This window comes from Carettochelys insculpta, chromosome 8 (assembly GCF_033958435.1).
Source record: "Carettochelys insculpta isolate YL-2023 chromosome 8, ASM3395843v1, whole genome shotgun sequence".
NCBI classification, from domain to species: domain Eukaryota; kingdom Metazoa; phylum Chordata; order Testudines; family Carettochelyidae; genus Carettochelys; species Carettochelys insculpta.
Window position 1 is genome coordinate 71574701 of NC_134144.1, and position 12006 is coordinate 71586706.

Sequence of the window (12006 nt, forward strand, 5' to 3'; positions counted from 1 at the left end):
AGAAGCTCCATCAACTGACTCCAGCCGAGAATCTGGGTTTATATCTTTAACTTGTATCTCTGAGCTTTACTGACCTGCAGATCGCTTGGAGAACCCTGATGAAAGGTACTATCACTGTATTAGGACAAAGCGTTAGCATCTGTGCTAAAGCGGGACTTTAACATCAGCCTCTGATCTGAGATACCTGCAACATTCAGGAGTGCACAAAACAGTGTAAAAATACCATACGGTTTTGTCCAAATCCTGCCTCTTGAGTTTCAGTCCGGACCAAAGCAGACTCGCATGCCGGAAGGAGAGTGGGGCATGTAAAAGGTGCAAATGCATGTCCCACCCCATGTCCAGTTTCTCTCCTTTCCTCCCTGCTCTGCTGTGCAGGGGGGGTGAGCCTGCAGGGCATGATGGGCAAACTCAAGGCACCCTGGGAACTGTAGTTCCTTGGCCAGCTCGCTGCCAAGATAGCTGGCGCTGGAGCAGGGAAGGAATTACATTTTCCAGCATGCCCTTGGCATCTAGCAAAAGGAAAGGAAAGGGGACAAATATTTTTGAACATTGTTTTTAATTCACTATTTTACAGCAAGATCCCGGAAGGTAATTTCTATAAAAGCTTTATTACTATATAATTTTTTAGTATGTTATAACAAAATCATTTTACCAATCGTTGCCGCTCAAAGCTTTCATTAACCTCTTTTATGCACACTCATCGCATGACTATTTTGAACTCCTTTATATTTAAAACAAAACCTGTGGTCCACATATACTGAAAAAGCATCCCCCTCCTCGAAATTCCTGCTTACGGGCCTGCAGTGTAGCCAAACCAAGAAACTGCACTCCCAGGTTTGAATTTGTGAAGAAAACATGGCCAAGTTAAGCCCAATGCATGTAAAAATCAAATGTCAGAAACTCCCCTGGGCCATGGAGCAAGGAGAATTCGTTGCAGGGTAGAATTCACTCTTATAATGTCCATATAAATCCCACATACTTTATTTAGATCCCTCTGGATTCCTAGGGACCAGTGCTGCTTTCCCTTGAAAATTAGTGGCAGAAATTTGCTAGCCCCCTGGGGGGTCCCTAAGCAGAATATTGCCCCCTCCCCATGCTAAAACAGTCACAATCTTGTAGTAAAGATCAAATGTCGGGGGTGGGGGGTCTCTTGAGCTGGTTGGGGCCCTAAGCAATTGTTTTAGCCTAGCTTGAGTTCAACAGGATTCAATATTTTTAATGTGAGACCCAAGTGTGATGCAGTGGAGCTCAGCGCATCATGGGACCCTGTTCACAGGAGTCCATTTCCTTCCTAATGATGCTGCCGGATGCTGTGAGGCCATTTACACGAGTTGATAAAGGACCAGTAAACTAGGCAGGACCTTAGAAGCAAACACTGAATGGAACGAAATCTTTCTGATTCCAAAGAGCTGGGTTGCGCAGGGCCCCCTCCCTGCCTTTGAGCCACCAGAGACCCTTGCTGAATGTGGTGTCACACACGGCTGAATGGAGAAGCAGGCGCACACCAGCAGAGGCGTATCTACGCGATCTCATTCTCAAAGAAAGAACAGAGACTGACATTCGAAGCGCTCCAAGCACTCTGTAAAGAGGAGCAGCATCTTGCCCAACTTAGGGTACTGTTCAAATAATAATAAACCAGTGACAAAGACAATTACAATACAGGTTGAACCCCTCTAATCCAAAACTCTCTCTTCCAGCAAACTCCGTAATCCGGCATGATTTTAGTTGGCTGGATGACCACTTAGCATGGGTGTGGCCAAGTTTCCTGGGGTCCCATAAAGTTTTTTTCCAGCCACCAGTTCTGGCTCTCAGTGTTCTCTGCTGTTATTTAGCTGTAATTCACCCCTAAAAGTCTTCTAAGAGCTCAATAAGCAGTGGAGGTGCTGGTAATGCTGCTACACAATACTGACCTCCCATGATCTGGCAAATTCCCTCATCTGGCACTGGTCAGGTCCTGAAGGTGCCGGATTAGAGATGTTCAACCTGTACATGGAGAAGCTGTGGCAAGGAGAAGCTAAGTGGCTCACCCAAGGCCACACAGTACGTCGGGGCAGAATTGGATCGGAAAAGGGGCAAAGTGGATCTCAAAAGCTACCCTTTTCTTGTGGCTGAGATGATTGCCCTTCTCATATAGCTGTCTATGATAACAGTGGTAGGAAAGTGCAGTCTCAGGCCTGGCTTTTGAGGATTTTGCAAAGGGTTATCATCTGCCTTGATTTCCTTGAGACAGGACTAATCCAATACCTCTGCAAGCACGTGAGTCAGGAGTGAATGAGCAGGCTAGTGGAGATCAGAGCAGACAAGTGTGGGTTGTGGGGAGGACAGATGATCTAGTGTGACTCTGGGGGACCTAGATTCAATCCTCCACTCTGCCACAGCCATCCTGTGTGACCTTGGGGAAGTCACTTGGCCTCTCTCTGCCTTCTTTCCCCAGCTGTAAAATGGACATAAATAGCCCAGCACTACCTGACAGAGGATTTGGGAGGAAAAGATTCTGAAGTGCTCAAATGCTTCAGCAACGGAAGCCTGACAGGGACTCTTGACAGAGAAGAATGGTTACTGGAGGTGCCTGGGGGATAGCAAGAACAGATTCCTATGGTGGGGGGTGAACCAGCCTTAATGAATCCATCCCCCTGCCTCTCTAGGCAGTGCAAGGAGATCCACACAGACCTACAGACCACAACAGAAAAGAAGACTTTGAAATGTGTCTAGTACCTTTACCTGCAGAGGGTTCTTTGTGCTTATGGCAATGACATGATACTTGTAGTAACACAGCTCGCAGCTCCAGCAGCCTCTCTCGCTGATCCATTTGATCAGACAAGGCTGGTGCGTGCATTTCACCGATCCATCACAGCGACACGGGCTCAACAACTCCCCCTGGAAAGAGACAGACAGGCGGTTAACAAGGGCAACCTCCTCCAGACAGGCTGGAAGTCAGCTCAGCAGTTTCCCTTTGCAGTCTAAGAACCTGTGCTCAGGAGTTTTGGCCAATGTAGCCTACTCTGTGTTCTTTGATTGGTTTTTATTTTGTTAATGACATTCCCTGCTGTGAAAGGCACTGGAAAGACAGTCCTGGGGACAGTTGTCTATTTAACACAATGCAAGCTTCTGCCCCTCCAGTGAACTTCCACCATGAGAGAAGTCGGATCTCTGTTGTGGATGATGTCCTTGGTCTCTCTGCCAGAACTACCAGCGTCGGGTCTAATTATTGTTGGACATGGTGGTGTACAGAGACCAGCATCAGCTCACATCACATGGTCCCTTGGAGATAGTAATGATTCCCAGAGACCGACCCCAATCACCACTGTGAAGAGTCCCCGATCAAAATTCTGTGGCACGGGCCCATCTCCGGCCACTATCCATTTGCACTCCTAGGCTGCAGGGGAAACGCTATCAAAATTCCACTGCCAATTCAGTCCCCTAGCACAGCCCGCTCTAAAACTCAGGCATCAGACAACACCTGGATTCTCCTACTTCCATTCTAGGAACAAGCACAATGGAAGCAGAGGTTGTGGTCCGATGAACTACATCAGTGGTGGGCAGCTCGTGGCTCTGTGGGGTTCTGCGTGTGGCCCACGAGACAGTCTTTTTACTGTTGCCCATGCACAGGTCTGCCAGGTTCTGCTGGTTTCTGTCTGCGTAGCTTTTTCCTACTGGTATTCCTAAAGTGATGTGCATGTCAAGCAAGGGAATGTCAAGCAAGGTACATGCGGAGGGCAAACAGCACTGACTGTGCAAGCCAGGCACTCCCTCTGCAGCCAGTCAAAGCTCTGCTACAGCTCAATCAGCACAGCCTGCAAATTCTAGGTGCGCAAGTGTGACTAGCAAAGCTACCCAATCCCAAGAGACTGTCTTAGTTGCGACAATCTTGCAGCCCGCTTAGATGAAGGAAGGCCGCTCATGTGGCAACTCACTAGCCGAGGTTGCCTGTCGCTGGTTTATGTGTTGGCTGATTCCCAAGCATAGGATCCATTCCTCAGGCATGCAACTTTAAATGGGGTTGCCAAGCAAACATACTACAATAACCTATTTCATAGCTGGCAGCCTGGGGACTGGGAGGTTGCCGGATAGTCAAATGTTCTGGATGATAGAGAGGTATACCTAGCAGTGTATGACACTAAATTAAAACAAGCTTAGATATTAAGAAACCAACAAAAATGTATGCAGAGTAATTTATTTACCAACAGCAGCAGTATTGTACATGGTAAACGTATACTGTATTACCTGTATTTATTGGTATTACTTTTACTAGACCTGTACTTATGGACACTGTAACTAAAATGTACTTATGGTTAAGATGCTGGTTATTTGAGCATTCCAGATAACAGAATGCTGGATATGAAAGAGTTTACTGTGTATGATTCACACTACATCCATAAGATTAGAGGCTTATTTTAATCACGACAAACAGGTGTTAGAGGGAAGCCATTAAATTCTAATCTAACCCCTACCTCTGACTGTTGAAGAATCTTATTTTGAATCCCTGCTAGACCTTTAGCTTTGCTCAGAGGACTAAAGGCTTTTTAAAGGCAGGGTTAGGTGGTCGCCCGTAAAAACAGATAAGGAAAGGCTGAGATTGAATCTCTCTGCCATCCCTCAGCGCAAAAGGAAATGAAACTTCCCATGAAAGGCCCTGAGCAGTTGTCCTCTTCTCTTTTTCACTGAACATAATGGCTGAGTCAGCAATATGAGACTAGAACACAAGCATCTTCTGATCCGTTTCCGGCTGTGTCGTTGTCCCATTTAAGTCCAGGTTACACTCTTACAGAAGTCAGTGGAACAAACTCCCAGTGGTTTCATAAGGATCAGGTGCAAAGGCCCCTGGAGACTGGGAGCGAAGCTGGTAGAAGTGATACTGCTTTTTTTTGTTATGAAATCTAATGCCAAAATGTTAATCACTTCATTTGGCTCCGTTATGTGACCCAGAAACGTCATTTTCCATGACATTTTTGCAACCTCGTTGTTTATGCTACAAAGGCAGGCTGGGTTTTTGACTGTCATGGGCTTTCATTACAAACTGAATATCATGCCAAGGAAGGTTAGAATTTAGGGATTTCAAGAACTGTGATTTTCCCTGGGAAATAAGCCACTTCCGGCATGAAGAGGTGTCTATTGTGGAGCAAAATTATGAAATGGAGGGGGACGTGCGGAGGAGGCAATGCGGTTGCATTAATTTTCAAGAATCCAAACTAGCTGTACTAACTCCAGTTGGAAGTTTGGGCATGAGGCTGAGCTTTGAATGTTTTCGTGCTGTCAGCTGAGAAGTCTACTTCGTTGACATGTGACCGTTGTTAGGGGCTTTGCCACTTTGTGATCCATCTTGCAGTCACACTTTGTAGCCTACGAGGATATGTTGGCCTATTTTATGTATCTTCTTCTTGTAGCCTAAACCTATATTACCTATGCTTTGCTATTATTTACTATTTCCTTCGCCTTTCACTGTTATTCCATTTCAGCAGTAATGGGAGAGGCCTACAAGGTCATACTATGTCAGACATTAGCTTGAGCTAGGTAAATGTGGGCATCTGGATGGTTCCAGACATATCAATAAGGAGGAATGGATCTGCCTCCCCAGACTTTAGTGAGCAGCACTTTTTTATCTTATGTGGTGCCAAGATGTTATAGCCCTGTTGGATCATCTATCCTGCTTATTGCAAAGTGAAGGCCAAAGTCATCGAGGCTGTTAGGTAGTACCTTAGAATCATAGAATCCTAGGGCGGGAAGGGACCTCAGAAGGTCATCAAGGCCAATCTCCTGCCCAAAGCAGGATCCACCCTAACAAAATCATCTCAGCCAGAACTTTGTCAAGCTTGGGCTTAGAAATCTCTAGGGAGACTGATTCTGCCAGCTCTCTGGGTAACACATACCTGTGCTTCACCACCATCATGGTGAAGTAGTTTTTCCTAATATCCAACCTAGACCTCCTGTTCTGCACTTCCATAGCTCCTTGTTCTGCCATCCATCACTACCAAAAGCAGCCTCTGTCCCCTCTCTTGAGAGGCTCCCCCCTCCACCTTCAGGAAGCTTTTGTCAAATCTCCCCTCACTCTTCTCTTCTGCAAACAAAATAAGCCCAAACCTCTCAGCCTCTCCTCATAGGTCATGCACTCTGGCCCCCTAATCATTTTCATTGCCCTCCGCTTGACCCACTCCAATTCGTCCACATACTTTCTATACTGGGGGCCTCAGAACTGGACACAATACTCGAGATGTGGCCTAACACCAGTGCCAAGTAGAGGGGAATAATCACTTCTCTAGATCTACTGGAAATGCTCTTCCTAATGCACCCCAATAAGCTATTAGCCTTCTTGGCGACAAGGACACACTGTTGACACATATCCAGCCTATCATCTACTGTAATCCCCAGGTCCTTTTCTGCTATACTGCTACTTAGTCCATCGGTCCCCAGCCTGTAACAATGCTTGGGATTCTTCTGTCCCAAGTGCAGGACTCTGCACTCGTCCTTGTTGAACCTCATCAGATTGCTTTTGGCCCAATCCCCCAGTTTGTTTAGGTCTGCGGGGTCTAGTATGGTTACCACTTCCCATGTGTGGCAAATGGGATACCGTGGTGTGGCAATTCCGGCTCTGGAGCTGCATATGGTTCTTGGAGCCTTCAAAGGCAGCTCCTCCTAGAGCTGCATGTGAGCGCTTCCTGCCCATGCATGGGCCCCACCCATGGTGGGAGAAGCCCTAGGCGGCACCAGTGGGTCCAGCCTTGGTGGCCCCAGCCACTCTATTGCCCCTTGTGGCCCCGGTGGCTCTGGCCCCAGTGGCTGTTCCAGTCACTCCTCCAGTACTGGCAGCTCCAGTAGCAGCAGTGACTTCAATGCCTCTGGTGAGACACTGGCATTAATTTAGAACAGGGAGCTGGGGGAGCCTGCCTCTAGGGGAGGGCATTTATTTGAGGGGGCTGGAGGAGCCTGGCTCTGGTGCGGAGCTGTGGTGAATATAGAAAGACAACAACCACAAGTGTGGCCATCTTTTAGTTCCCACTGACACCACTGGTCTAGGTCACTCAGGGCCCTGTCCCTACCTTCCAGCACATCTACCTGCACTCCTAGCTTCATGTCATCTGCAAATTTGCTGAAGGTGCAATCCATCCCCTCATCCACGTCATTAATAAAGACATTGAATAATATGAGTCCTAGAACCAATCCTAGGGGCAATCTTGCCCCAGTGCCCATTTGTGGAGCTTGTTAATGAGCCAGCAATGTGCTATCTTCTGCATATTCAAAGGGGGGGTGGCAGTGCCGTTTCCCAATCAGGTATGCATGACCCTCCAAAATCTTAGGGCATTGAAGTCTAGTTTCAGCTTTGAAAGGTTGGGCTAAAGTGATGGAGAGCACCTGTAACACCACATGACTGATGGGTTCTGCACTCACTCACTCTCTGGAAGTCTAATCTTTTTTCTTCCCTTCTCTCTGTTCAATTTTCTTTTATTTTACGAGTACTAGTGTTTTCTTTCAAGTTTTCCTCTGCTTTAACCCTGCCCTGTGTCTCACCACCTTCAGAGTGAGACTAGTCCTTCAGCTCCTCAAGTCCCTCAGGAGGGTGCATGAGTATGATGTGGCCTAGGTACATTTTGCTTATGTATTGGGTTTCTGTAACTAATCAAAGTGAATTTATCTGTAGGTAACCATTATAGATATTTGCTTGTGAACCCCATTATTAAGTGTAATAAATTCTGTGCTGCTATTACGTTGTTTGCACTGTTCATGCGATTGTTGCAGGGCCTGTGACCTCCCTCCAGATAAGAGCTCTTATCGCTCTGCAGAGCTGTGGTCTGAGGTGGAGGGTCAACCCAGAGATTCTGAGGTCAGATTGGTGAGCTGCTACCCAAAACAGTAGTGCTTTCCAGCCCCTGGTCAACAACTTTGAGAACCTTCCTTCTCCAACAAAAACAAAACAAAACATCCCATTGCATTCACAATTCTCCCAATGGGGCAAGGATGAGCAAGATACAGAAGGGACCACGCAAGGTAGATGAGTCACATCACTTAACATTGCTTAGCAACTAGCAGGCGCTCAGATATGAAGGTATATAAGCAGGCCCGGATGCAGGAATTTCTGGGGTGCGTGTGCTATTTTGGTAAATGTGGACTACAATTTTTCTTTAAATATCAAGGAGTTCACAATAGTTGTGCAACAAGTGTGCAGAAGAGGGGTTAATGAAAAATTTGAAGGGAAACAGTGACTGGTAAAATAATCTTGTTATAACATAGAATCATAGAATCCCAGGGCTGGAAGGGACCTCAGGAGGTCATCTAGTCCAGCCCCCTGCTGCAAGCAGGATCAACCCCCCCACTAAGTCATCCCAGACAGGACCTTGTCAAGCCAGGACTTAAAAACCTTGACGGATGGAGAATCCACCACCTCTCTAGGCAACGCATTCCAGTGCTTCACCACCCGCCTGGTGAAGTATTTTTTCCTAATATCTAATCTACATCTCCCCCTCTTCAACTTCAGTCCATTACTTCTTGTTCTGCCATCTGACACCACTGAGAACAGTTTCTCACCCTCCTCTTTAGAGCTCCCCTTCAGGAAGTTGAAGGCTGCTATTAAATCACCCCTAAGTCTTCTCTTCTGTAAACTAAACAAGTCCAAATCCCTCAGCCTATCTTCATAGGCCTTGTGCTCCAGCCCCTTAATCATTTTTGTTGCCCTCCGTTGAACCTGCTCCAGTATATCCACATCCTTTTTATACTGGGGGGGGGGGCCCAAAACTGGACACAATATTCCAGATGTGGCCTCACCAGTGCTGAATAGAGGGGAACAACTACTTCTCTAGATGTGCTCAAAATGCTCCTCCTAATGCACCCTGGTATGCTGTTAGCCTTCTTGGCTACAAGGGCACACTGTTTACTCATATCCAACCTTTCACCCACCATAACCCCTAGGTCCCTTTCTGCTGTACTGCTGCTGAGCCAGTAGGTCCCCAGCCTATAACAATGCTTGGGATATTTCCGCCCCAGGTGCAGGACTCCACACTTCTCCTTGCTGAAGTGCACCCGATTCCTTTTGGCCCAGTCCTCCAATTTATCCAGGTCACTCTGGATTCTCTCTCTACCCTCCAACATATCTACCTCTCCTCCTAGTTTTGTGTCATCTGCAAACTTGCTGAGGATGCAATCCAGTCCCTCATCCAGGGAATTAATAAAGATGTTGAACAACACCCGCCCCAGAACCGAGCCTTGTGGCATTCCGCTTGAAACTGACCGCCATCCAGATATTGAGCCATTGACCACTACCCATTGGGTCCAACCTAAAATGTATACTATAATAAAGGTTTTATAGAAATTACCTTCTGTAATATTGTAAGTGAAAAAACAATATTCCCTCATCCCCCTCCCTTTCCCATTGCTAGCAGCCAAGGGCATGCTGGGAAATGTAGTACCTTCTCTGCTCCAGGGACAGCTCCCTAGGCAGGGAGCTGGCCAAGGGATTACAGCTACCAGAATGCCTTGGGGTCCCCCACCATGCCCTGCAAGCACAGCACAGCAGGGAGGAAAGAAGAAAAACCAGACCTGGGGAGGGGGGTTGTGCGTTCGCACCCTTCTCACTCCCCTTGTGTATGGACCTGACAAGGACCTGGAAAGATTAGACTAGAACAGAGATAATCTCCTCCCAGTCTATTTTGAGAGCTCAGAATTCATCTAAATTTCTCAAATTTGATTTCCACTTTCCAGAAGTTGTAGGGGGTATGTGGACCAGCCTGGAAAAAACTCCTCTGTCATATTGGTAAATCTATCCAGAGAGACCACCGACTGTTGCTATGAGAATTCGGTAAAAATTTTGAGTATGAAGCCCCCCCAGTTTCTCCACTTTTACAAATCCAGCAAAAACCAGATGCATTGCCCGCTGCTGGAAAGCAGCATGAATTCTGATGTTTGGGGGTTGGTGCACAGCTATTTTTACATACAGCCAGGCCCAGTTCTGTGCACAGCAGGTGTTCCTGAAAAGGCCAGCCCCACAGGGATCTTAAAGGGATAGAGCCTGAGTACTGCAAAGAGGAGAATCCGATCACAGAGTTCACAGTAAGCTCTAGGACAACCCATTGAAGGCCAGTAATGCACAAAGGAGACTCCTCACAGAGACCTTTACAAAAGCCTACACAAAGGAGATTCTAAAAGGAGACACAGATCACGAAAGTCAGACATGGAAATTAGATCAAGTCCATTGCTCGTAGTTCATGTAAGATTATTCTCTACACAGCAGGCTCTCCGGGACTTTCCATTGCTTTTCTCAAGAGACTATTCAACAACGACACTTGAATGTTATGAAACAGCTCCCGATCCTTATCTTACATTTCCTTTGTGAATTACCTTCCACCACATGGGTCAGCCTAAATCATCCCTTTCTTCCTTTGACAGCTGGTGGATAAGTGCCTGCCAGCTACACGTTTTCAAATCCGTTCACAAGGTCAGTGTGGATTCAGTCTGGCTTTTGAGGAAGCAAGAGGACTGATTCTCCTCAAAAATCCAACCTGGTATCACAGAAGTCGGTGGAATTGCAGAGGTAAACCTGATGTAAATTAAAAGGGAAAACAGGTCTTTCAACTGAATCATTCCCTTGCTGTGGGGGCAGGGGGACAGGTGAGTAGGTGTATGGATATTTTCCTACTTTTATTTCTGCACAGATGGACCAGCTCCTCAGCTGATATAAATGCACATAAAGCCAATGAAGCTGTGCCATCTTACTTCACCTGAGGGCCTTATGGAACCAATGCCTTCAAGGAGGATAGAGTGTATCAGCAAGCACAGCTGCAGATCTTTCACTGGTGCAGCATTGCTTTTCACGCGAGGTGTTCAGGGTCTCCAGTCGCAGAGAACTCACTTTAAGCCTGCTGTGACAGCCTTTCCAGAACCCCAAAATACCCTTCATAAACATCACTCAGGAAGTCACCTCTCACAGTCACCTGCCAATCAAAGTCACACACACCTCTAGGAATAAACGAACTGGAGGTTCCTGGACTGAAGATATAAGAAGACCCATTTTAACCTGTTACACGGGAAAAGAAATTTAACCATTAGGTACAGCAATGGGAATTGCTCCCCGTTGTGGAGGAATAAGGGCTGAAAGCTGAATTCACTGCTAAGCCTATGATGGCTCAACTCCCTTCACTTCAGAGTGGTTGCAACTATTTGCATGAGTGGCAGATTTGACATGGAGGCAGGATGACCCAGTGGAAAATGTGCAGCTTTAACATCTTCACTAGTGTTGCTACAATATCGTCATGTACTGTGTCTATGTTCTCGTGCACACAAGCAAAGCACTTGTTGCCAAAGCAGCATCAGGCAAAGCAGATGGCTCAGTCTGCTGCTCTGTGAAGAGAAGAGGTGGCTATCACAGATTAATAGCTGCAACATGACTCTCCTGCTCCTACCACTGTTAAAGCATCAACAGAAAGTAACTTCCTGGAGTGATGAATCCATACCCGCTGAGAATCCTGCTGGTTCTGGTTCCAAATGCAGACAGACACTTGACCTCCAGGCCAATCTCCATTTACTGCCAGTAGTACATGTAGCCGGGTGGCCTGAATTTTAAGGGTCTTATGTTGGGTTGTCACCTGCCCTAGTTTTCATAAGACAGGCCTAATTTTCCTAAATTTAATTGGGGAAAGGGGATAAGAAATCTGCCCATCACAATGCATATTAATAGATGAGGCTTTAACACAACAGGAGGCAGTGTTATTGGAGAATAAAAGAGGGATTCAGGTTCTGTCCCCAACTCTGCTGCTAAATGTAGGGCCTCAGGCAAATCTCTAAGGCCCGAGTCACAGAGAGGTAACCACGTTAGTCTGTAGCTTTGCAAAAAAACAAGCAGTCCTGTAGCACCTTAAAGACTAGCACATTTATTTATTAGGTAGTGAGCTTTTGTGGGTAAGACCCACTTCATCATATCTCAGATTGAAATAGACTAGTGATTTCCAACCTGGGATCCACAGACCTCTGAGTATTGCAGAGTGTCCATGAAAAACATAAAAGATAAATAAAAATGATTATAGA

General features: G+C 46.5%; 1 protein-coding gene across 1 annotated transcript in view; it reads right to left on the reverse strand.

Annotated features, from left to right (window-relative positions):
- Positions 1-12006, reverse strand: part of MARCHF4 (membrane associated ring-CH-type finger 4) — a 152431-nt gene that overhangs the window by 32829 nt on the left and 107596 nt on the right. Inside the window, exon 2 of the mRNA XM_075001701.1 lies at positions 2722-2877. Within this exon, the coding sequence (XP_074857802.1) occupies positions 2722-2877 (156 nt within the window). The remainder of the gene's footprint in view (positions 1-2721; positions 2878-12006) is intronic.